This window comes from Oncorhynchus tshawytscha, linkage group LG12 (assembly GCF_018296145.1).
Source record: "Oncorhynchus tshawytscha isolate Ot180627B linkage group LG12, Otsh_v2.0, whole genome shotgun sequence".
NCBI classification, from domain to species: domain Eukaryota; kingdom Metazoa; phylum Chordata; class Actinopteri; order Salmoniformes; family Salmonidae; genus Oncorhynchus; species Oncorhynchus tshawytscha.
The window spans coordinates 51,668,419-51,693,547 of record NC_056440.1 but is presented as its reverse complement, the minus strand read 5'-3'; the positions used below and the strand labels follow the sequence as shown (position 1 = coordinate 51,693,547).

General features: G+C 43.3%; 1 protein-coding gene across 6 annotated transcripts in view; it reads left to right on the top strand.

Annotated features, from left to right (window-relative positions):
- The window catches only part of LOC112263454 (BTB/POZ domain-containing protein 9), a 35,168-nt gene that overhangs the window by 3,843 nt on the left and 6,196 nt on the right, over nt 1–25,129 (top strand). For 4 of the 6 annotated variants that reach the window (XM_042330738.1, XM_042330739.1, XM_042330740.1 and 1 more), the window contains 6 exons: nt 19,367–19,579; nt 20,290–20,653; nt 20,942–21,212; nt 22,654–22,873; nt 23,236–23,355; nt 23,646–23,755. In XM_042330738.1, coding sequence (XP_042186672.1) covers nt 19,367–19,579; nt 20,290–20,653; nt 20,942–21,212; nt 22,654–22,873; nt 23,236–23,355; nt 23,646–23,755 — 1,298 coding nt within the window. Of the gene's footprint in view, nt 1–16,292; nt 16,474–17,054; nt 17,234–19,366; nt 19,580–20,289; nt 20,654–20,941; nt 21,213–22,653; nt 22,874–23,235; nt 23,356–23,645; nt 23,756–25,129 lie in introns of those variants that run through there. The other 2 variants (XM_024439702.2, XM_042330742.1) reach the window with 2 other exon arrangements.

Below are 25,129 nucleotides of genomic sequence, written 5' to 3'. Positions count from 1 at the left end.
ATTAGGAGCACACTCTTAAAGGGAGTGCTCCTAATCTCAGTTTGTTACCTGTATAAAAGACACCTGTCCACAGAAAGAATCAATCAATCAGAATCCAAACTCTCCACCATGGCCAAGACCAAAGAGCTCTCCAAGGATGTCAGGGACAAGATTGTAGACCTACACAAGGCTGGAATGGGCTTCTAGACCATCGCCAAGCAGCTTGGTGAGGAGGTGACAACAGTTGGTGCGATTATTCACAAATGGAAGAAACACAAAAGAACTGTCAATCTCCCTCAGCCTGGGGCTCCATGCAAGATCAACTCGTGGAGTTGCAATGATCATGAGAACGGTGAGGAATCATCCCAGAACAGGATCTTGTCAATGATCTCAAGGCAGCTGGGACCATAGTCACCAAGAAAACAATTGGTAACATGCTACGCCGTGAAGGACTGAAATCCTGCAGCGCCCGCAAGGTCCCCCTGCTCAAGAAAGCACATATACATGCCCGTCTGAAGTTTGCCGATGAACAGCTGAATGATTCAGAGGACAACTGGGTGAAAGTGGTGTGGTCAGATGAGTCCAAAATGGAGCTCTTTGGCATCAACTCAACTCACCGTGTTTGGAGGAGGAGGAATGCTGCCTATGACCCCAAGAACACCATCATCACCGTCAAACATGGAGGTGGAAACAATATTAGTTCACCGCATCAAAGGGATGATGGATGGGGCCATGTACCATCAAATCTTGGGTGAGAACCTCCTTCCCTCAGCCAGGGCATTGAAAATGGGTCGTTGATGGGTATTCCAGCATGACAATGACCCAAAACACACAGTCAAGGCAACAAAGGAGTGGCTCAAGAAGAAGCACATTAAGGTCCTGGAGTGGCCTAGCCAGTCTCCAGACCTTAATCCCATAGAAAATCTGTGAAGGGAGCTGAAGGTTTGAGTTGCCAAACGTCAGCCTCAACCTTACTGACTTGGAGAAGATCTGCAAAGAGGAGTGGGACAAAATCCCTCCTGAGATGTGTGCAAACCTGGTGGCCAACTACAAGAAACGTCTGACCTCTGGGATTGCCAACAAGGGTTTTGCCACCAAGTACTAAGCCATGTTTTGCAGAGGGGTCAAATACTTATTTCCCTCATTAAAATGCAAGTCAATTTATAACATTTTTGACATGTGTTTTTCTGGATTTTTGTTGTTATTCTGTCTCTCACTGTTCAAATAAACCTACCATTAAAACTATAGACGGATCTTTTCTTTGTCAGTGTGCAAACGTACAAAATCAGCAGGGGATCAAATACTTTTCCCCCTCACTGTGTGTGTGTGTGTGTGTGAGTATATATATATATATATATATATATATATATATATATATATATATATATATATATATATATGTATGTATGTGTATGAGAGAAGCACATCATAGACAAGGGCTATTAGTTTTATGTGAGGATGCGGGATGTTGAGATTGATTAAATTACATAGTTTTTAGTTAAAATATTCCTTTGTAAATAGATATCTGAACCAGTGTTACTCTGATTAAGCAATTGTTGATTGTTTTGAAAACAGGATATAAAGAACCTCATGCTGAACTCATTGAATTGACAGGCTGAAGAGTTCTGGCAGGGGTAAGAGAGGATGGTCCACCTATATTCACAGAAAGCCGTATCAGACATCACTCCTAATATTGGTTTGACATCACTCACAATATCAGTGGCTATATATGTTGTGAGCGTCTTATAGAATCCTGGTGGAGTTGATAAACTAATAGTACAAAAAGCTTTTATCATATTCTGTATGTCTATATTTTAGCCAGGTGACTGTACTGATTAATTGGGACACAGCTTGAATTATACATTGGTTTGTTAAATCGGTATATCAAAACTTCATACGTTTTTACTAACTTTATTTTGCATTGTGTTAAACAGAATATATCATACAAATGTCTCCTGAGGTGCACATACAGTTGAAGTCAGAAGTTTACATACACTGAAGTTGAAGTAATTAAAACTCATTTTTCAACCACTCCACAAATGTATTGTTGACAAGTTTAGTTTTGACAAGCCGGTTAGGACATCTACTTTCTGCATGACACAAGTAATTTTTCCAACAATTGTTTATTTCACTTATAATTCACTGTAACACAATTCCAGTGGGTCAGAAGTTTACACTAAGTTTACACTAAGTTGACTGTGCCTTTAAACAGCCTGGAAAATTCCAGAAAATGATGTCCTGGCTTTAGAGGCTTCTGATAGTCTAATTGACATAATTTGAGTCAATTGGAGGTGTACCTGTGGATGTATTTCAAGGCCTACCTTCAAACTCAGTGCCTTGTTGCTTGACATCATGGGAAAATCAAAAGAAATCAGCCAAGACCTCAGAAAAAAAATGTAGACCTTCACAAGTCTGGTTCATCCTTGGGAGAAATTTCCAAATGCCTGAAAGGTACCACGTTCATCTGTACAAACAATGGTACGCAAGTATAAACACCATGGGACCACACAGTCGTCATACCGCTCAGGAAGGAGACACTTTCTGTCTCCTAGAGATGAACGTTGTCACGTTCGTCATAAGAATTATCAGACCAAGGTGCAGCGTGGATATGGTTTCCACATATTTATGAACTGAAACGCACAGAAACAATAAAGAATGAACGAAACGCAAAGACAATGAAGTGCTCACAGGCAACGACACATAACCAAGATCCCACCAACACAGGTGGGAAAAATAACTATTTAAATATTATCCCTAATTAGAGACCACGACTACCAGCTGCCTCTAATTGGGAATCATACAAAACACCAACATAGAAACAAGAACACAACATAGACATAGATATACTAGATCACCGCCTAGTCACGCCCTGACCTCATACACCATAGAGAAACAATGGCTCTCTATGGTCAGGGCGTGACAAACGTATTTAGGTGCGAAAAGTGCAAATCATTCCCAGAACAACAGCAAAAGACCTTGTGAAGATGCTGGAGGAAACGGGTACAAAAGTATCTATATCCACAGTAAAACGACTCCTATGTCGACATAACCTGAAAGGCCGCTCAGCAAGGAAGAAGCCACTGCTCCAAAACTGCCATAGAAAAGCCAGACTACGGTTTGCAACTGCACATGGGGACAAAGAAATGGCCTCTGGTCTGATGAAACAAAAATAGAACTGTTTGGCCATAATGACCATCGTTATGTTTGGAGGAAAAAGGGGGAGGCTTGCAAGCTGAAGAACACCATCCCAACCGTGAAGCACGCCGGTGGCAGCATCATGTTGTGGGGGTGCTTTGCTGCAGAGGGACTGGTGCGCTTCACAGAATAGACTGTATGAGGAAGGAAAATGATGTGGATATATTGAAGAAACATCTCAAAACATCAGTCAGGAAGTTAAAGCTTGGTCGCAAATGGGTCTTCCAAATGGACAATGACCCCAAGCATACTTCCAGATTTGTGGCAAAATGGCTTAAGGACAACAAAGTCGAGATATTGGAGTGGTCATTACAAAGCCCTGAACTCAATCCATAGAAAATTTGTGGGCAGAACTGAAAAAGCGTGTGCGAGCAAGGACGCCCACGAACCTGACTCAGTTACACCAGCTCTGTCAGGAGGAATGGGCCAAAATTCACCCAAGTTATTGTGGGAAGCTTGTGGAAGGCTACCCAAAACGTTTGACCCAAGTTAAACAATTTAAAGGCAATGCTACCAAATACTAATTGAGTGTATGTAAACTTCTGACCACTGGGAATGTGATGAAAGAAATAAAAGCTGAAATAAATCATTCTCTCTACTATTATTCTGACATTTCACATTCTTAAAATAAAGTGGTGATCCAAACTGACCAAAGACAGGGACTTTTTACTAGAATTTAATGTCAGGAATTGTGAAAAACTGAGTTTAAATTTATTTGGCTAAGGTGTATGTAAACTTCCGACTTCAACTGTATAGAGCAAGCTAGAAGCACTGTCCTCATAGTCCTGAATTACTTGCATACACAAAATGTTCTTCATGTTTCCAGTGGTTGTGACAAGGTTGTGTGGTGGTGCTTAATGCCTGCAGATTTCCCCTCCCCCACTGATCCACGACCCTGCTCTTAGCTCGCGCTGGAATGCATGTGCAAGCTGCTGCACACACTGTGCTCGGCTGGGCTCCAGTGCTAGTGCACATGTACTAATGGGATCCTGAAACTTGAACTAGTAAGATATCAGCCCCCACGAATCAGCGTACGCAAGTAGATTTTGGTCGGGTATCTTGGAGGCTGTCTCTAGTTCTTATTATAGCTCAATGGGACAAAAATGCTGTCTTCTATAGCAGGTGGCGTTGTTTCGTTTCTTTCGCTCACCAAGCAAGGAGTTTTTGTATGGAGGTCAATGAGAGGGTGTCGAATTTGGTTCACAAAAGATGTAATGGCTTATTTGCTATGTGAGATTTATTTGATCTCATAGACATTTTGTACACTTTATATCGGAGTTCTCTCAAGATGGCAATGCATATTCATGACATGTGGCTAGTAACAGCGTCTCTCTCCATTGAATACTTGCTGTTCAACACCATATTCAATAAGGTACTAAAATAACGAGATTTATCCACCAATCCTAAGTGAGTAATAGGTGGAAGCTTGACAGCCTGCTGTTCTGCTCTTTGGACAACAAATCTCATTGTTAGGGTGGAGACATACACTACCGTTCAAAAGTTTGGGGTCACTTAGAAATGTCCTTGTTTTTGAAAGAAAAGCACATTTTTTTGTCCATTAAAATAACATCAGAGGGGAGCGGGTGCTGCGCGAATGGGGACAAGAGCTGTCACTTATTTTTTCTCAAGAAAAGCTACTAGGGTAGCTGTAAATGTGAAAGTAGACCAACTGAAGGGGAAGATTCCCGGTGTTTGTGATGCTTTTCATTTGGTGCTGATGGGTTCGGATTTTTTTACTTTAAATATTATTAATCATTAGTTATAGTAGAGACATGAAGGGTGCCATAGTCTGGTTTCTACACCAGAAGTTAATGGGTATATGTAGGAGGAATGTATATGGCGGATGCAGTTAAGCTTGGAATGTACTGAGTGAGGGAAAGAATCACATGTGGCAGGAACTGATAAGGATGGAGATATGTGGATTAGTAAGGAAGGGGGTTGAGGTCAGGTCACATTAACATTTACGGGCCCTGTGGTTTCACGTTCACAGCACACACTGGAAGCTCTGGCCAATAAGTGGGGTTGTTCCGAATGCTCTGACCTCACAACTAGTCCAGCACCCAAGCTAACATTGGCTAGCTACTTCCAGACACATAATGAGAGAACACCCCACTCTGACAATTTTACTCGCCCTAGCAGAGCTGGTTAGGCTTTTTTCATGTTATCCAGTGTGTTGGTGACTAACTGTGCTGCTGGCAACAATTGAAATACGCTTTGTTGCCAACATTTACTGACACCGGACATATTCAACAGGTGTTGAGCATTTAAAATGCATCAGTTATTCTGCGCTCTGGCACACTAAGATGAGAGTCTTTTGTTAAGAAATCTACAGTGGGGCAAAAAAGTATTTAGTCAGCCACCAATTGTGTAAGTTCTCCCACTTAAAAAGACAAGAGAGGCCTGTAATTTTCATAATAGGTACACTTCAACTATGACAGACAAAATTAGGAAAAAAATCCAGAAAATCACATTGTAGGATTTTTAATGAATTTATTTGCAAATTATGGTGGAAAATAAGTATTTGGTCACCTACAAACAAGCAAGATTTCTGGCTCTCACAGACCTGTAACTTCTTCTTTAAGAGGCTCCTCTGTCCTCTACTTGTTACCTGTATTAATGGTACCTGTTTGAACTTGTTATCAGTATAAAAGACACCAGTCCACAACCTCAAACAGTCACACTCCAAACTCCACTATGGCCAAGACCAAAGAGCTGTCAAAGGACACCAGAAACAAAATTGTAGACCTGCACCAGGCTGGGAAGGCTGAATCTGCAATAGGTAAGCAGCTTGGTTTGAAGAAATCAACCTTGGGAGCAATTATTAGGAAATGGAAGACATACAAGACCACTGATAATCTCCCTCGATCTGGGGCTCCACGCAAGATCTCACCCCGTGGGGTCAAAATGATCACAAGAACGGTGAGCAAAAATCCCAGGACCACACGGGGGGACCTAGTGAATGACCTGCAGAGAGCTGGGACCAAAGTAACAAAGCCTACCATCAGTAACACACTACGCCGCCAGGGACTCAAATCCTGCAGTGCCAGACGTGTCCCCCTGCTTAAGCCAGTACATGTCCAGGCCCGTCTGGAGTTCACTAGAGAGCATTTGGATGATCCAGAAGAAGATTGGGAGAATGTCATATGGTCAGATGAAACCAAAATAGAACCTTTTGGTAAAAACTCAACTCGTTGTGTTTGGAGGACAAAGAATGCTGAGTTGCATCCAAAGAACACCATACCTACTGTGAAGCATGGGGGTGGAAACATCATGCTTAGGGGCTGTTTTTCTGCAAAGGGACCAGGACGACTGATCCGTGTAAAGGAAAGAATGAATGGGGCCATGTATCGTGAGATTTTGAGTGAAAACCTCCTTCCATCAGCAAGGGCATTGAAGATGAAACGTGGCTGGGTCTTTCAGCATGACAATGATCCCAAACACACCGCCCGGGCAACGAAGGAGTGGCTTCGTAAGAAGCATTTCAAGGTCCTGGAGTGGCCTAGCCAGTCTCCAGATCTCAACCCCATAGAAAATCTTTGGAGGGAGTTGAAGGTCCGTGCTGCCCAGCAACAGCCCCAAAACATCACTGCTCTAGAGGAGATCTGCATGGAGGAATGGGCCAAAATACCAGCAACAGTGTGTGAAAACCTTGTGAAGACTTACAGAAAACGTTTGACCTCTATCATTGCCAACAAAGGGTATATAACAAAGTATTGAGAAACTTTTGTTCTTGACCAAATACTTATTTTCCACCATAATTTGCAAATAAATTCATAAAAAATCTATAAACAATCTACAATGTGATTTTCTGGATTTTTTTCCCCTCATTTTGTCTGTCATAGTTGAAGTGTACCTATGATGAAAATTACAGGCCTCTCATCTTTTTAAGTGTGAGAACCTGCACAATTGGTGGCTGACTAAATACTTTTTTGCTCCACTGTAGCTAGATGGCTAGCTAGGTAAACAATGGATCCCAACGCATGATGGAACGTTAGTTAGCGAGCCAGCCAGCTAACATTAGCTAGCTAGCTAGCAGTACACTTTAACAATGGACCATAATCACAACTCATGACGTTACTACCATTCATGAATCTGCAGGTAGCAAACCAACCAGGTTCTATGGCTATAGCTAGTCAAGCAAATGTGTCTGAGATATGAATAATAAGATCATACACATAATGTTAGTTAGCCTCCCAGCCAGCTAACATTAGCTAACAGTAGACCTGAAAGGAAACCACTCTTGTCAAAATTGTAAACGTGTAATATCTGAATCTTACCAGTACACATCCATGGTTGGACCCATCTCCTGTCTGATGCCATTCATGGCTGCATTAGTTTGACGATGTAATCCAGACTGGTGTTTTCTCCATCTCCTTAGCTATCAAACTTGAATCCTACTGATTTCAAAACTCGGTCCTCCAGAAAGTGGAGAGCATACACATACTGTGCCTTGCGTAAGTATTCGGCCCCCTTGAACTTTGCGACCTTTTGCCACATTTCAGGCTTCAAACATAAAGATATAAAACTGTATTTTTTTGTGAAGAATCAACAACAAGTGGGACACAATCATGAAGTGGAACGACATTTATTGGATATTTCAAACTTTTTTAACAAATCAAAAACTGAAAAATTGGGCGTGCAAAATTATTCAGCCCCTTTACTTTCAGTGCAGCAAACTCTCTCCAGAAGTTCAGTGAGGATCTCTGAATGATCCAATGTTGACCTAAATGACTAATGATGATAAATACAATCCACCTGTGTGTAATCAAGTCTCCGTATAAATGCACCTGCACTGTGATAGTCTCAGAGGTCCGTTAAAAGCGCAGAGAGCATCATGAAGAACAAGGAACACACCAGGCAGGTCCGAGATACTGTTGTGAAGAAGTTTAAAGCCGGATTTGGATACAGAAATATTTCCCAAGCTTTAAACATCCCAAGGAGCACTGTGCAAGCGATAATATTGAAATGGAAGGAGTATCAGACCACTGCAAATCTACCAAGACCTGGCCGTCCCTCTAAACTTTCAGCTCATACAAGGAGAAGACTGATCAGAGATGCAGCCAAGAGGCCCATGATCACTCTGGATGAACTGCAGAGATCTACAGCTGAGGTGGGAGACTCTGTCCATAGGACAACAATCAGTTTTATATTGCACAAATCTGGCCTTTATGGAAGAGTGGCAAGAAGAAAGCCATTTCTTAAAGATAGCCATAAAAAGTGTTGTTTAAAGTTTGCCACAAGCCACCTGGGAGACACACCAAACATGTGGAAGAAGGTGCTCTGGTCAGATGAAACCAAAATTGAACTTTTTGGCAACAATGCAAAATGTTATGTTTGGCGTAAAAGCAACACAGCGCATCACCCTGAACACACCATCCCCACTGTCAAACATGGTGGTGGCAGCATCATGGTTTGGGCCTGCTTTTCTTCAGTAGGGACAGGGAAGATGGTTAAAATTGATGGGAAGATGGATGGAGCCAAATACAGGACCATTCTGGAAGAAAACCTGAGGGAGTCTGCAAAAGACCTGAGACTGGGACGGAGATTTGTCTTCCAACAAGACAATGATCCAAAACATAAAGCAAAATCTAATGGAATGGTTCAAAAATAAACATATCCAGGTGTTAGAATGGCCAAGTCAAAGTCCAGACCTGAATCCAATCGAGAATCTGTGGAACGAACTGAAAACTGCTGTTCACAAATGCTCTCCATCCAACCTCACTGAGCTCGAGCTGTTTTGCAAGGAGGAGTGGGAAAAAATGTCAGTCTCTCGATGTGCAAAACTGATAGACATACCCCAAGCGACTTACAGCTGTAATCGCTGTAAAAGGTGGCACTACAAAGTATTAACTTAAGGGGGCTGAATAATTTTGCACGCCCAATTTTTCAGTTTTTGATTTGTTAAAGTTTGAAATATCCAATAAATGTCGTTCCACTTCATGATTGTGTCCCACTTGTTGTTGATTCTTCACAAAGAAATACAGTTTTATATCTTTATGTTTGAAGCCTGAAATGTGGCAAAAGGTCTCAAAGTTCAAGGGGGCCGAATACTTTCGCAAGGCACTGTAACATTAGCTAGGTAACAGTACACTTTAACTTGACATTAGGTTTATGCAGTTTTACTACGCAATTTTAAAAAACAAGTTAAAGCTGCGTTCGACACGATTACCTAAACATACTGACCAGCTCCAATATATATATGTGCTATATGGTCGACCAATCCAAACTCATCTCTCGGCATGTCCAGCCCACTCATTATCGCAGCCAATCATGGTTAGCGGGAAGGTTGCTCACTTTTTCTGTGGCTAAACCAACAAGGCTTGTCATTTAACAATTGTATTCGTATTTACAGATGGCATACAAGTTTGATATTAAGGCACATGAAAGTTCACATGTTCAATAAGGCATTTCTGACAAATGCATTTTGATAAAAAAATATTTTTTACTTTCAAACAGCTCACCTGTTAAGTTGTGACTTGCGACATACGCCTAGTTTCCTGAATCGGGTCACATATGTCTTTGTCTGTTCAGTTGTTCGATCTTTTGGGCGAATAAACTTGGTTGGAGCTTTCATAGCATCCTTCAATTTCTTACTCTGATATTTAGAACCTAACAGTGCGACACAGACAGGATGGCATGAGTGGTGAAAGAGAAGAGTCATAGTCTGTTCCTTTTGAGTTGAGTCTTTGCCTGACAAAGTGATGTTTGGATATTTCAGTTATCCCGTACAAGTTTATGTGCCAAATCCATTACGTTGTTACAGGTATCAAGCTTATGGGCATGTGGCAGCAGTGTGTAGGAGGGAGGTTCCAAGGTGTGAGAAGTGTGCAGAAGGGCTTGATTGAAAGGAATGTGTAGTATTGGGGAAAGAAGCAGTATGTGTTAATTGTAGGGGTGCTCATGGGGCTGGCGATCAGAAGTGTCCGGTGCGAGAGAGGCAGGTTGAGGTTGCCTGGGTTAGAGTAGTGCAGAGGGTGTCCTATGCTGAGAAAAGAAAAGTGGAGGAAGATGGTTCAAGGGGGATGGATCCTCAGAGGATTTTGGCAAGACAGATCTTCCAAAGGTGGAGGAGTGGCAATCTTTACCAAGGATCACCTTCTGTGCTCAGTTGTCTCTACCAAGTCTGCCCCCAAACAATTTGATTTGCTGGTTTTAAGCATTAAACTTTTAAATAGCTCTTTGTTGACTGTTGCTGGGTGCTATCGTCATCCATCAGCACCAGCCTGTACACTACCTGCCCTAAGCTCTCTCCTGGCCCCTTATACTAAGTCTGAATTTGTCCTGCTAGGTGACCTAAACTGGGACATGCTTAAACCACCTGACCAAGTCCTAAAGCAATGGGACTCCCTAAATCTTTCTCAGATTATCACCAATCCCACAAGGTATGACTCCAAACACCCAGAAAAGGCTACTCTCCCCAACATTATCCTCACAAATGATCCTGATAGGTATCAGTCTGGTGTTTTCTGTAATGACCTTACTGATCACTGTTTTACAGCCTGTATTCGTAATGGCTGCTCAGTGAAACGACCTGTTCTGATTTGTCATAGACAGTTGCTAAAAAACCTTTAATGAGCAAGCCTTCCTTCATGAACTGCCCTCTCTAAAATGGTATAGAATCAGCTTGATCCCCTCTGTCAAAGATCCTTGGACCTTCTTTTTTGATATTTTCAGTGGTATTGTTAACAAACGCCTCCCATAAAGAAAATGAGAATTACAAACAGGTTCAGCCCCTGGTTCGACTGTGATCTTGCAGAGTTACTCCATCTCAAGAATTGCATTTGGCGAAAGGATCGGCACATGTATACTCAGGCTGACTGGCTCTCATTCAGGCAAATGAGAAACAAGTGCACTCAGGCTATCCGGAAGGCCAAAGTTCATTACTTTAAGGAGCAGTTCTCTCTCTGTGGGTCTAACCCCAAGAAGTTCTGGAAAATGGTTAAAGACCTGGAGAATAAACCCTCCTCATCACAGCTGCCCATGTCCCTTAATGTTGATGATGTGGTTGTTATTGACAAGAAGCACATGGCTGAGCTCTTTAATCACCACTTCAGTAAGTCAGGATTCCTATTTGACTCAGCCATGCCTCCTTGACCGTCCAACATGTTCTCATCTCCCACCCCTTCTAATGAGACTATCCCCGATGCTTCTCCCTCCTTTCCCCCTGCCCCTCTACAAAGTTTCCCCCTGCTGGCAGTCACTGAGTCTGAGGTGCTAATGGAGCTCCTTAAATTTGAACCCCAAAAAACATCTGGGTTAGATGGTTTAGACCCTGTCTTCTTTAAGGTTCCTGCCCCTATCATCGCAAAGTCTATCTCCAACCTTTTTAACCTCTCTCCTTTCTGGGGAGGTTCCCATTGCTTGGAAGGCAGCCACAGTTTGTCCTTTATTTAAAGGGCACGATTAAGCTGATCCTAACTATTATAGGCCTATTTCTATTTTGCCCTGTTTATAAAAAGTGTTGGAAAAACTTGTCAATAATCAACTGACTGGCTTTCTTGATGTCTATAGTATTCTCTTGGTTATGCAATCTGGTTTCCGCTCAGGTTATGGATGTGTCACTGCAACCTTAAAGGTCTTCAATGATGTCACCATTGCCCTTGATTCTAAGCAATATTGTGCTGATATTTTTATTACCTGGTTAAAGCTTTTGATAAGGTGGACCATTCCATTCTTGTGGGCCGGCTAAGGAGTATTGGTGTCTCTGAGGGGTCTTTGGCCTGGTTTTCTAACTACCTCAGAGTGCAGTTTATAAAGTCAAAATCTGCTGTCTCAGCCACTGCCTGTCACCAAGGGAGTACCCCAAGGCTCAATCCTAGGCCCCACGCTCTTCTCAATTTACATCAACAACATAGCTCAGGCAGTAGGAAGCTCTCTCATCCATTTATATGCAGATGATAGTCTTATTCTCAGCTGGCCCCTCCCTGGATTTTGTGTTAAATGATCTACAACATAGCTTTCTTAGTGTCCAACAAGCTTCCTCTACTCTTAACATTGTTCTGAACACCTCCAAAACAAAGGTCATGTGGTTTGTTAAGAAGAATGCCCCTCCTCCCACAGGTGTTTACTTCCTCTGACGGTTTAGAGCTTGAGGTAGTCACCGCATACAAGTTTTTGGGAGTATGGCTAGAAGGTGCACTGTCCTTTTCTCAGCACATATCAAAGCTGCAGGCTAAAGTTAAATCTAGACTTGGTTTCCTCTATCGTAATCACTCCTATTTCACCCCAGCTGCCAAACTAACCCTGATTCAGATGGCCATCCTACCCATGCTAGATTACGGAGACATAATTTATAGATCAGCAGGTATGGGTGCTCTTGAGCAGCTAGATGTTCTTTACCATTCGGCAATCAGATTTGCAGATTTACTCCCCTGTAAACTGGTCATCTCTGTATACCTGTCACGACCCACTGGTTGATGCTTATTTATAAAAACCTCTTAGGCCTCACTCCCCCCTATCTGAGATATCTACTGCAGCCCTCATTCTCCATATACAACACCCGTTCTGCCAGTCACATTCTGTTAAAGGTCCCCAAAGCGCACACATCCCTGGGTCGCTCCTCTTTTCAGTTTTCTGCAGCTAGCGACTGGATTGAGCTGCAACAAACACTCAAACTGGACAGTTTATCTCAAGCTCTTCATTCATAGACTCAATCATGGGCACTCTTACTGACAGTTGTGGCTGCTTTGTGTGATGTATTGTTGTCTCTACCTTCTTGACCTTTGTGCTGTTGATTGTGTCCAATAATGTTTGTACCATGATTTTGTGCTGCTACCATGTTGTGTTGCTACCATGCTGTGTTGTCATGTTTTGCTGCCTTGTTGTCTTAGGTCTCTCTTTATGTAGTGTTGTCTCTCTTGTTGTGATGTGTTTTGTCCTATATTTATATTGTATTTATAAAATAAAAAAAGAAGAGCCCAGACCCCTGTCCCCGCAGGAGGCGTTTTGCCTTTTGGTAGGCCGTCATTGTAAATAATAATTTGTTCTTAACTGACTTGCCTGGTTAAATAAATAAAACATTTACATTTGGACTCATCAGACCAAAGTACAGATTTCTACCGGTATAATGTCCATTGCTCGTGTTTCTTGGCTGAAGCAAGTCTCTTCTTATTATTGGTGTCCTTTAGTAGTGGTTTCTTTGCAGCAAATCGACCAACAAGGCCTGATTCACGCAGTCTCCTCTGAACAGTTGTGATGTGTGTTTCTTGAGCTTTGTGAAGTATTTATTTGAGATGCAATTTCTGAGGCTGGTAACTAATGAACTTATCCTCTGCAGCAGAGGTAACTCTGGGTCTTCCTTTGGCGGTTCTCATGGGAGTCAGTTTTATAGCGCTTGATGGTTTTTGCGACTGCACTTGAAGAAACTTTCAAAGTTCTTGACATTTTTCAGATTGACTGACCTTCACGTCTTAAAGTAAGGATGGACTGTCGTTTTATCTTTGCCTATTTGAGCTGCTCTTGCCATAATGGTCTTGTTTTTTTTACCAAATAGGGCCATCTTCTGTATCCCACCCCTCCTTTGTGACACCACAACTGATTGTCTCAAACATATTAAGAATTTTGACATTTTTAAAACTATTTAATTTACCCTTTATCTCCCCAATTTTGTGGTATCCAATTGGTAGTTAGTCTTGTCTCATCGTTGCAACTCCCGTACGGACTCGGGAGTGGCAAAGGTCAAGAGCCGTGCATCCTCTGAAACACAACCCAGCCAAGCCGCACTGCTTCTTGACACAATGCCCGCTTAACCCGGAAGCCAGTCACAACAATGTGTCTGGAGGAAACCACGTACACCTGGTGACCGTGTCAGCGTGCATGCGCCCGGCCTGCCACAGGAGTCGCTAGAGCGCGTTGGGACAAGGTTATCCCTGCCGGCCAAACCCTCCCCTAACCCAGACGGCGCTGGGCCAATTGTGCGCCGCCCCATGGATCTCCTGGCCACGACCAGCTGCCACAGAGCCTGGACTCGAACCAGGATCTCTAGTGGCACAGCTAGCACAAATTCACTTTTTAACAAGGCACACCTGTTAATTAAATGCATTTCAGGTGACTGCGAGTCAGGCCTAATCACCCAACATCAGTGCACAATGTCACTAATGCTTTTGTGGCTGAATACTGCAGGGACTTGCTTCCAATGTTCCAACATCTAATAGAAAGTCTTCCCAGAAGAGTGGAGGCTGTAATAGCAGCAAAGGGGGACCAACTCCATATTAATGCCCAGCGATGGTTATCAACTGTACCACAGAGATGGAACGTTAGTCACAGAAAATAAAGGTTGTGGCGGGTGTACGAGATTTGACGTCAGAAGATTTAGAGGGTGTGTTGAGTGGTGGAGTCCCATCCTCCCAGGCCATTGGCCTGAGGTAGGACCAGATAGGTTTAAATAGTGGAATAGGGTGGTGGGTTTTCAATGAATGTAGGATTAGATGGCAGGGCATTTTCTATTTATATTTTCCCTTTCCCTTTATTCCTTGCAAAGTATAAGGGACCCCAGTCTAATTGGTGGCGGTAATGCAACATGTATTGGATTCCAACTGCCATTAAACCTCATTATATCCAAATCTCTGGTTGATTGTACTGCTGGTTTAGACTTTGTCTGGGCAGTGTCTTAACATCATCCTACAATCTTCTCTGAACTGGGATTTTTCTTATTCTTAAAACAGGTTTTAACAGGATTCCTAGAACCTTTTCCAAGATTCTTTGTAGATACGGGCCCTGGAATCTATCTGGTAAAGAAACCACAATTTCTGAAGACTTTCAACACTTGTGTTTGAAGTGTAGTAGGATTTCATAGAATCTGCAGAGAATTTGCAGCAACCAGCATACCACCCTGCATTCCACTGCTGGATTACCACTGATGCTAAGCAGGGTTGGTCTTGGTTGGTACCTGGATGGGAGGCCAGATGCTTCTTGAAGTTGTGTTGGTGTGTGAGTAGGAGGCACTCTTTCCTCTGATCCCAGGGCAGTTATTGGGGACATTATCCTTTGTGGGGTTCTGTCTTTTGGATGGGACATTAAAAGGGTGTCCTGACTATCTGTGGTCACTTATTGTAAGAGTAGGGGTGTTAAACAAATCAAATCAAATGTATTTATATAGCCCTTCTTACATCAGCTGACATCTCAAAGTGCTGTACAGAAACTCAGCCTAAAACCCCAAACAGCAAGCAATGCAGGAAGCACGGGGGCTAGGAAAAACTCCCTAGAAAGGCCAAAACCTAGCGAGGAACCAGGCTATGAGGGGTGGCCAGTCCTCTTCTGGCTGTGCCGGGTGGAGATTCTAACAGAACATGGCCAAGATGTTCAAATGTTCATAAATGACCAGCAAGGTCAAATAACAATTACAGTAGTTGTCGAGGGTGCAACAGGTCAGCACCTCAGGAGTAAATGTCAGTTGGCTTTTCATAGCCGATCATTCCGAGTATCTCTACCGCTCCTGCTGTCTCTAGAGAGTTAAAAACAGCAAGTCTGAGACAGGTAGCACGTCCGGTGAACAGGTCAGGATTCCATAGCCACAGGCAGAACAGTTGAAACTGGAGCAGCAGCACAACCAGGTGTACTGGGGACAGCAAGGAGTCATCATGCCAGGTAGTCCTGAGGCATGGTCCTAGGGCTCAGGTCCTCCGCGAGAGAGAAAGAAAGAGAATTAGAGAGAGCATACTTAAATTCACACAGGACACCGGATAAGACAGGAGAAATACTCCAGATATAACAGACTAACCCTAGCCCCCCGACACAAACTACTGCAGCATAAATACTGGAGGCTGAGACGGGAGGGGTCAGGAGACACTGTGGCCCCATCTGATGATACCCCCGGACAGGGCCAAACAGGTTGGATATAACCCCACCCACTTTGCCAAAGCAGAGCCCCTACACCACTAGAGGGCAGTGGCAGTCTATCTTAACCCCAGTGTCTTGGTTAAATTCCCAATCTGACCATCATTGTACATAAATTATGTACAATATTTTAGCTGATTCAATTTCAAAATGCTTTATAGTCAAATATAAAAATGCATTAATTTTATGCTAGAAATATTTTTTGCGAGCACACATTTTGCTGGTAGGTAGGATATGTATGTATCCTCGCCACAGAGGCGCTCATAAATGACTGATTACGTAACTGCCGCATTTCATTACTTAACAACATCCGGTTAGCATCCATAGCTACTTGTTTGCAACTAAAATCCCTGTGCTTGATATTGCATCTATGTTATTTGACTTTTGCCACTGACAGTGTTCAGGTTTGCTAAAAGAAGGTGCTGTTACTTGAAAGGGGCAGACAAGATAACGACTTCAGCTCAGGTAAGGAAATCGATTTATTTGCTAGTTACCTTAGCAGAGCAAGCTAGCTAACCAGAGCTAGCTGGCTAACTCTGGGAACTTATTTACGTCGATAAGCCTCCCGCGGCGTATGGCTATTTAATAGTGTCAGTGATTGAACTACACGCAAATGTCAGTGAGATAAATAAACTGGCCAGTTAACGTTAGCTGGAAGCGACCTCAGTTGTACTAACTATGGGGTGACTAACGTCAAGATGGCGACAAGTGCGGTCGCTACAACCGTGTCCGCCTAATTTAAACTTTAATATCCTTCAAACTTTTTTTTTTTAGAGGCCATGAAAAAACTGTTTAAAAATAGGACTATAAAATAGTCCCTCCATTAGTCGAAAGAACCTTCTAACGTGTCGCAAGAGGAAAATGTAAAGAAGGCTAAGCTAGCCACAAGGATGCTGTGAAGAATAGAAACGTTAGCTAGTTACTGAACATGATTACTCGACAGACATCCCCTTGGCTCTGACTCATCTGAGGACGACATGCTTACTGATGAGGAAGGGGTTTTGAGTGACTCTGATATCGCAGACCCAAATAAAGCCCTGCCCACAAGATGAAGCGAAATGATATCGCTCTTTATGATCTGCATGCGAACATCATCCAAGGAATTACGCGGTTAAAATCGACGAGAGGGCTGACAACCTGGAGAAGATGGTGAGGGAGAACGCATTTAGCGAGATTCAAGTTATCAACAAACGGGGTTCCAGAAGAGACCAACGAAAATGTAAAGGTGATATCAGCCTGAATGTGGCACCTGAGCTTTGAAAGAAGTACATGGATAATGCTGTGGATGTTGCCCATCTCCTTGGAGGTCAATAAAATAAATGGTCCCGCTCGGTGAATCCTGTTTGCATCCCGTTTCGCGAGTTTTTGTTGTAAACCGTTGAATCACTTCAACTTCACAGAGAAGTTTTTACTTTCTATTATTTTATTTGACTTAATGGATTTGAAGCTGGTTACTGTTTTCTATTTTGGAAAGACTGCGATGCGCATCTTATTTTTGTACAAGAGACTCATTCATGCTCGGAAGACAATACTTTTTGGAAATGTCAATGTCATGGTTAGCGAACGGCTCTCTTGATTCAGCGGGGGTTGCCATTCTAGCCCACAATTTTAAAGGCAACGTTTTAGTGTCTAAAGGACAGTGGTTATTGATATTCCTGATAGACAATGTGTAATACACTGAGTGTACAAAACATAAAGAATTTACCTTCCCTTTTGCCCTCAGAACGGTCTCAATTCGATGGGCTATGGACTCTACAAGGTGTCAAAAGCACTTCATAGGGATGCTGGCCCATGTTGACGCCACAGTTGTGTCAACTTGGCTGGATGTCCTTTTGGATGGTGGACCATTCTTGATACACACGGGAAACTGTTGAGAATGAAAAATCCAGCAGTGTCACAGTTCTTGACACAAACCTGTGTACCTGGCACCTACTACCACACCCCTTTCAAAAGCACTTAAATATTTTTCACCCTCTGAATGGCACACACATAATCCATGTCTCAACTGTCTTGAGTCTTAAAAATCCTTCTTTAATCTGTCTCCTAATCTTTTCATGCATAAAATTAACTTCATGGGTGAAAAAAAACTGAAAAATATTTTTCTCATTGATTTTAATATATTATATAACATCCCTAATAGGTATAAATAGCACATTTTCAAAGTATCTAGTGTTTGTCAATGTAACTCGTCTAGTGTAAAATGCTTTTTTGTGTGTCTCTGGTTTTATGCTTTTGTGTGGTGTTTTGCACCAAATTCGTGTGACTCAATACAAAAAAAAACAGCTAGCTAGTACAAGTCATCTAGTAGAGTGTCGGGTAGCTAATGTAATGTTGATGTCAACAATTTGATATCTAGTTAGCTAACAGTTGGTATGATCAAAGTGATAGACCATAGCCTGTTGTTTCCAATGGTAGCAAATTAATCATAGTGGGCAGAGCCAAGCACGAGCTAGTGGGATCCTATTGGTGTGTTCTTGCATTTATTTGCATTTATTTCTGTTAGGGAACGCCTACTCTGAAGTGCACGTGTGCAGTAACTCAATTAGCCATGCACTCCTTCTAAACTCAATTTTTTTTTTTTACTTTGGTAATGGGTGAAGTTTCCAAAACGCAGTCCACTCTGTTTGTTACAGATTTTGGTTTTGGGAAACAGAAAACTGTATTGAGATGAAATGTTTAATCGATGAGAATATTGGCCGAAATCTATCTTGCTCCATCTTCTCCCACTTGCTGCCCACTGGGCTTCTTTGCATCACCATATTTGGTAGTGAGTGGAAACTCCAACCGGATGCTTTAGTTATAGAGCAATGAGAGACATTTCACAGGATCTATCTGTGGTATGGCTGTGATAGGTTTACTGTATGTTCTCCATCAGATAGCTATGTCATCATTGCCATCTCACACCCCTAGTTTCATTGCCAAATGATCAGAACTTGGACTGCGCGAATAGCATGACCTACTGTATGTTTGACAAGTGAATTTTATTAATAGCTACTTCCTCAATAACAAGGTTACTTTCTTGTCTTGAGACGGACCTTTTGGAGCCCTTGACACACTTTAATTAGTAAAGGTGGTGTCTTATAGGCCTAGATTAACCTAACCTAATTGTTACTTTTCAGGAAATGACCATACTGTGCATGATATCCAAATTGCAGTTGTGGTTCTGATTTAATCAGTGACTCATTCAAGAATTCTGATCGCTTTGTAGCCTATAGGCATATCTCAGATACCAATGCCAAGAATGTGTTCAATAACATTCTCTAACCCACTTAGTCACGTGACTTGGCTTTGATTTAAACTGAAATTCATTGAAAAATAAGCAGTGAATGTAAAATGACTCCTCTCTCTCTCTCTCCAGATGTGACGGTGCCGTCTTGCTGTATGCCATGAGTAACAGCCACCCCCTGCGGTCACTGACCTCGGTTTCAGAGATAGACCACCTGCACCTGCTGTCGGAGCACCTGGGCGCTCTGGTGTCTGGCGAGGAGTACAGTGATGTCACCTTTGTTGTCGAGGGGAAGCGCTTCCCTGCCCACCGGGTCATCTTGGCGTCACGGTGCCAATATTTCAGGTAACTAGTAACTAGGGCTGGGACTGTTATTGGTCAGCCAAATTACTGCGGTTACCGTAATACATTTTTAAAGAGTTATTTTTTTAAAGACTCACATTTTATCCTTCCCTCTGTTCATGACTGCATGTGCTGCTGCAGGAGAGGGGTGATGCCTAGGCAACCAAAGACTTGTTTGCTACAACATCTGGCATGTTTCAGCTAGGAGCAACAATGTTTCATGTCCATGTTAGTGTAGAGACCATATTCCAGCAGAAACAGACTCAACCACACAAATCACGGCTGTCTGCTTTGTCAGTTGTTATGAGGCTTATTTTCTTTTCATGACGGTCTTCATCCATAATCGTTGGTAACACAGTTATACGGTAATTGTGCCAACCCTACTAGTGACTACAGGTTATTTTAGTAAAAGTCTCTGAAGTCTAAACCATGAGTAGGCAAGGCTGGGTCGTGTTCATTTAGGGCACGAAGATTAGCGCATTCTAGCCAATTGGTCAAGGTAATCCCTCCCTGTTTGTTTGTTTGGTGCCTAAGGAACATGACACTGGTCATTGTATCATAACCAATGTATCCATTTGAGATTGACCCAACTAGCCTATTTGAATCAGGTGCTGCAGTGCTGGGTTGAAATCCTCCCATAGCTCTTCAGGTTGAAGGTGCTCCCAACCCCTTCTTTACACAAACCTGACAAGCATCCCTCCATCCCTCCACAGAGCCATGCTCTTTAATGGCATGAAAGAGTCCCAGCCCCAGGCCGAGGTGCCCCTGGAGGACACGCAGGTCGAGGCATTCTCCATGCTCCTGCAGTACCTGTACACGGGCCGGGTGAGCCTGAGTACCGCCCGCGAGGACGTTTTACTGGACTTCCTGGGCCTGGCGCACCGCTACGGCCTCCAGCCACTAGAGGACAGCACCTCTGAGTTTCTGCGCACGGTGCTGCACACGCAGAATGTATGCTTGGTGTATGATGTGGCCAGCCTCTACTGCCTGGGGGGCCTGGCGCAGGCGTGCTGCGCCTACATGGACCGGCAGGCGCCCGAGGTGCTGGCATCAGACTGCTTCCTCACTCTCTCTAAGGTGAGACAGTGGCAAACGTGGAAGGGAAGGGTGATATGCAAATACCTAGTTATAAAGTGCTGTATATGGATAAAAGGTAAAGCTGTATGGAAAGAACTTAAAGGTATGATGAGATGGATGGCTGGACAAACGAACAGTTGAAAGAAGTTATGATGACGGTATGGTTGGATGGATGAAAGTATGATGCATGGATGGATAAAAGTTGACACTATATTATGGTGGATGGATGAAAGCATATTTTGATGGATTTAGATGAAAAGGGTCCATGTCCTTTCTCTCCCTCTGCAGACTGCTCTTCTGGCTGTGGTGCAGCGGGACTCGTTTGCCGCCACCGAGCGGGAGATCTTCCAGGCGCTGTGCCGCTGGTGCCGGCACAACTGTAACAACGAGGTGGCAGCGCAGGAAGTGATGTCGGCAGTGCGCCTGCCCCTCATGAGCCTGATGGAGATGCTAAATGTGGTGCGGCCCTCTGGCCTCCTCAGTCCCGACAACTTGCTCGACGCCATTCAGACGCGCTCGGAGAGCCGCGACATGGACCTTAACTACCGAGGCATGCTCAGTGAGTAACTGGTCAACTATCCAGCCATAATAACACTATTAAACGTGGACATCAATCTTTGCCAAAACTGTGGTGGTGTGTCTACTTGTTGAAATTACACGGAACAAAAATTAAAATGTAACATCTAACAATTTCAAAGATTTTATTGAGTTACAGTTCATATTAGGAAATCAGTCAATTTGAAATAAATTCATTAGGCCCTAATCTATGGATTTCACATGACTGGGAATACAGATATACATCTGTTGGTCAGATGCCTTAAAAAAAAAGGTAGGGGCGTAGATCAGAAAACCAGTTGGTATCTGGTGTGACCACCATTTACCTCATGCAGCACGATGCTTCTCCTTCGCGTAGAGTTGCTCAGGCGGTTGGTGGTTGTGGCCTGCGGAATGTTGTCCCACTTCCAATGCAATTATGTTCGTTGTCTGTAGCTTATGCCTGCCCATGCTATAACACCACTGCCACCATGGGGCACTTTGTTTACAATGTTGACATCAGCAAACCACTCGCCCGCACAACACCATACACGCCATCTGCCCGGTACAGTGGAAACTGGGATTCATCCATGAAGAGCACACTTCTCCAGTGGCCATCGACAGTGAGCATTTGCCCACGGAAGTTGCCAAACTGCAGTCAGTTCAGGACCCTGGTGAAGACTACAAGCACGCAGATGAGCTTCCCTGAGACGGTTTAAGACAGTTTGTGCAGAAATTCTTCAGTTGTGTAAACCTACAGTTTCATCTGCTGTCTGGGTGGCTGTTCTCAGATGATCCTGCAGGTGAAGAAGCCGAATGTGGTCCTGGGCTGGTGCGGTTACACGTGGTCTGAGGTTGTGAGGCCGGTTGACCGTACGGCCAAATTCTCTACAATGATGTTGGTGGGGGCTTATGGAATTGAAATAAACATTCAATTATTTGGCAATGGCTCTGGTGGATATTCCTGCAGTCACCATGCCAATTTTCGTCCTCGTTCAACTTGAGACATCTGTGGTGTTGTGTTGTTTGACAGAACTGCACATTTTTAGTGTCCTTTTATTGTCCCCCAGCACAAGGTTTACCTGTAATGATCATGCTGTTTAATCAGCTTGTTGATATACCACACCAGTAAGGTGGATGGTTTATCTTGGCAAAGGAGAAATGCTCACTAACAGGGACATATTTTGTGGGGGGAAAAATATTTGCTAAAAGCTTTTTGTGTGTATTGGAAATTTATGGGATCTTTTATTTCAGCTTATGAAACATGGGACCATGTTCAGTATAGATAGAGAATGATTAGTAAATGTGAAGCGCATTAACTGGGTAGCATTTTTTGAGCAAATAGTGATGGTATCTTCTGTGAGGATGGGGTTATGCTTCCCCTTTCACCTCTTTCTAATGCTTTTGAATACAACACTAGCTGATACCAAAAGTGACCTACGGTGCCCCTTGACCCCCCCCACCAGTCCCTGAAGAGAACATTGCCACCATGAAGCACGGTGCCCAGGTGGTGAAGGGCGAGCTGAAGTCGGCCCTGCTGGACGGAGACACACAGAACTATGACCTGGACCACGGCTTCTCCCGGCACCCCATCGAGGAGGACGGGCGAGCAGGCATCCAAGTCAAGCTGGGCCAACCCTACATTGTCAACCACGTACGCCTGCTGCTGTGGGACCGCGACAGCAGGTAACACCATTGACAAATTGTTGGTGGTGAAGGTTTCTTTCTTTTTTTCTTCTTGTAATTGCACATCTCCATGATGATATTATTGGGGTTCCTTAGACAAACACTTCAGCCAATTTCAGATCTGATCTTTGCATTGCAACTGCAAAAGAGAACCCCGTAACCCCTTTCAAACCTGGGTGAAATTCTTCATTCATGTTAGGCAGTCTGAATGTTCACTATTCTGCTTGCATTTTCTTTTTTGAAATAGATTTTGATAGATTCTGTTTCCATATATTTATGCATCTGTTGGATTGTGTCAAGAAGTTAGTATGACCCTAAGCATGGATTTGTGATACTGTACATCACTCTTTCTCTCTATCTAGGTCGTACTCTTACTATGTGGAAGTGTCTATGGATGAGCTGGACTGGGTGCGTGTAGTGGACCACTCCAAGTTTCTCTGTCGTTCCTGGCAGAGTCTATTCTTCACAGCGCGTGTCTGCAGGTAAACTAACACACAGAGACCAAACCGCAAAGCAAAAACTTGCTTCCCCCTCTCTTATAAATGAGAATTTTGAAAATCATTGTAAATAAGAATTGGTATTGAAGGGAGTTGCCTGGTTAAATTAATGAAGTTGACATTTTTCAATGGGGGTAAAATGACAACTGTGTATGTATTTGGTTAAATATGACGGTCTAGCATAATAATGCACCTATAGACTAGTGTGATATGGTATCTTTACATTCATACAATTCGGCTACTTGTCTCATGAGCTGTTTTGTTTTGTCTCACAGGTATGTACGCATTGTGGGGACACACAACACCGTGAACAAGGTGTTCCACCTGGTGGCCTTTGAGTGCATGTTCACACAGCGACGATACATTCTGGAGAAAGGACTCCTGGGTAAGGATGTTTTTCTGTCAGTTCTTGGGGATATTTTCATAGCTTTTCTATTAGGGATTGGGTAAAATATGTCCCCAGATCAGTTTTCTTTGTTTAGTATGCCAATACTGAATGTCCATAGAGATACTAAGGGCTGGTTTACTGAACCTATATGGAAACAAAAATATAAACGCAACAGTTCATAAAATAAAATCAGTTAATTGAAATAAATAAATTAGGCCTTAATCTATGGATATCAGTTGACTGGGAATACAGATATGTATATTTTGGTCACAGATACCAGAAAAAAGATATTGACTGGCTTTCTGATCCACGCCCCTATCTGGTGTGACCACCATGTGCCTCATGCAGCACGACACATCTCCTTCGCATAGAGTTGATCAGGCTGTTGATTGTGGAATGTTGTCTCACTCCTCTTCAATGGCTGTATGAAGTTGCTGGATATTGTCTGGAACACGCTGTCGTACACGTCGATCCAGAGCACCCCAAACATGCTCAATGGGTGACATGTCTGGTGAGTATGCAGGCCATGGAAGAACTGGGATATTTTCAGCTTCCAGGAATTGTGTATAGATCCTTGCAACATGGGGCCATGCATTATCGTGCTGTAACATGAGGTGATGACGGCAGATGACTGGCACGACAATGGGCCTCAGGATCTCATCACGGTATCTCTGTGAATTCAAATTGCCATCGCTAAAATTAAATTGTGTTTCTTGTCCGTCCGTTGGTTGTCTGTTCACAATGTTGACATCAGCAAACCGATCTCCAACACAATGCCTTACACGCTTTCTGCCATCTGCCTGGTACAGTTGAAACCGGGATTCATCCATGAAGAACGCACTTCTCCAGCGTGCCAGTGGCCATCGAAGGTGAGCATTTGCCCTCTGAAGTCAGTCATCACGCCGAACTGCAGTCGGGTCAAGACCCTGGTGAAGAACGACGAGCACGCTGATAAACTTCCCTGACACTGTTTCTGACAATTTGTGAAGAACGTCTTCGGTTGTGCAAACCCACATTTTCATTACCTGTCCGGGTGGCTGTTTAGAGACGATTCCGCAGGTGAAGAAGCCTGATGTGGATGTCCTGGACTGGTGTGGTTACACGTGGTCTACAGTTGTGAGGTTGGTTGAACGTACTGCCAAATTCTCTAAAACAACATTGGTGGTGGCGTATGGTAGCAAAATGAACATTCAGTTCTCTGGCAACAGCTTTGGTGGATATTCTTCCAGTCAGCATGCCAATTGCACACTCCCTCAACTTGAGGCATCTGTGTCATTGTGACAAAACTGCACATTTTAGTGGCCTTTTATTGTCCCAGCACAAGGTGCACCTGTGTTGATCATGCTTCTTGATATGCCACACCCAGTCAGG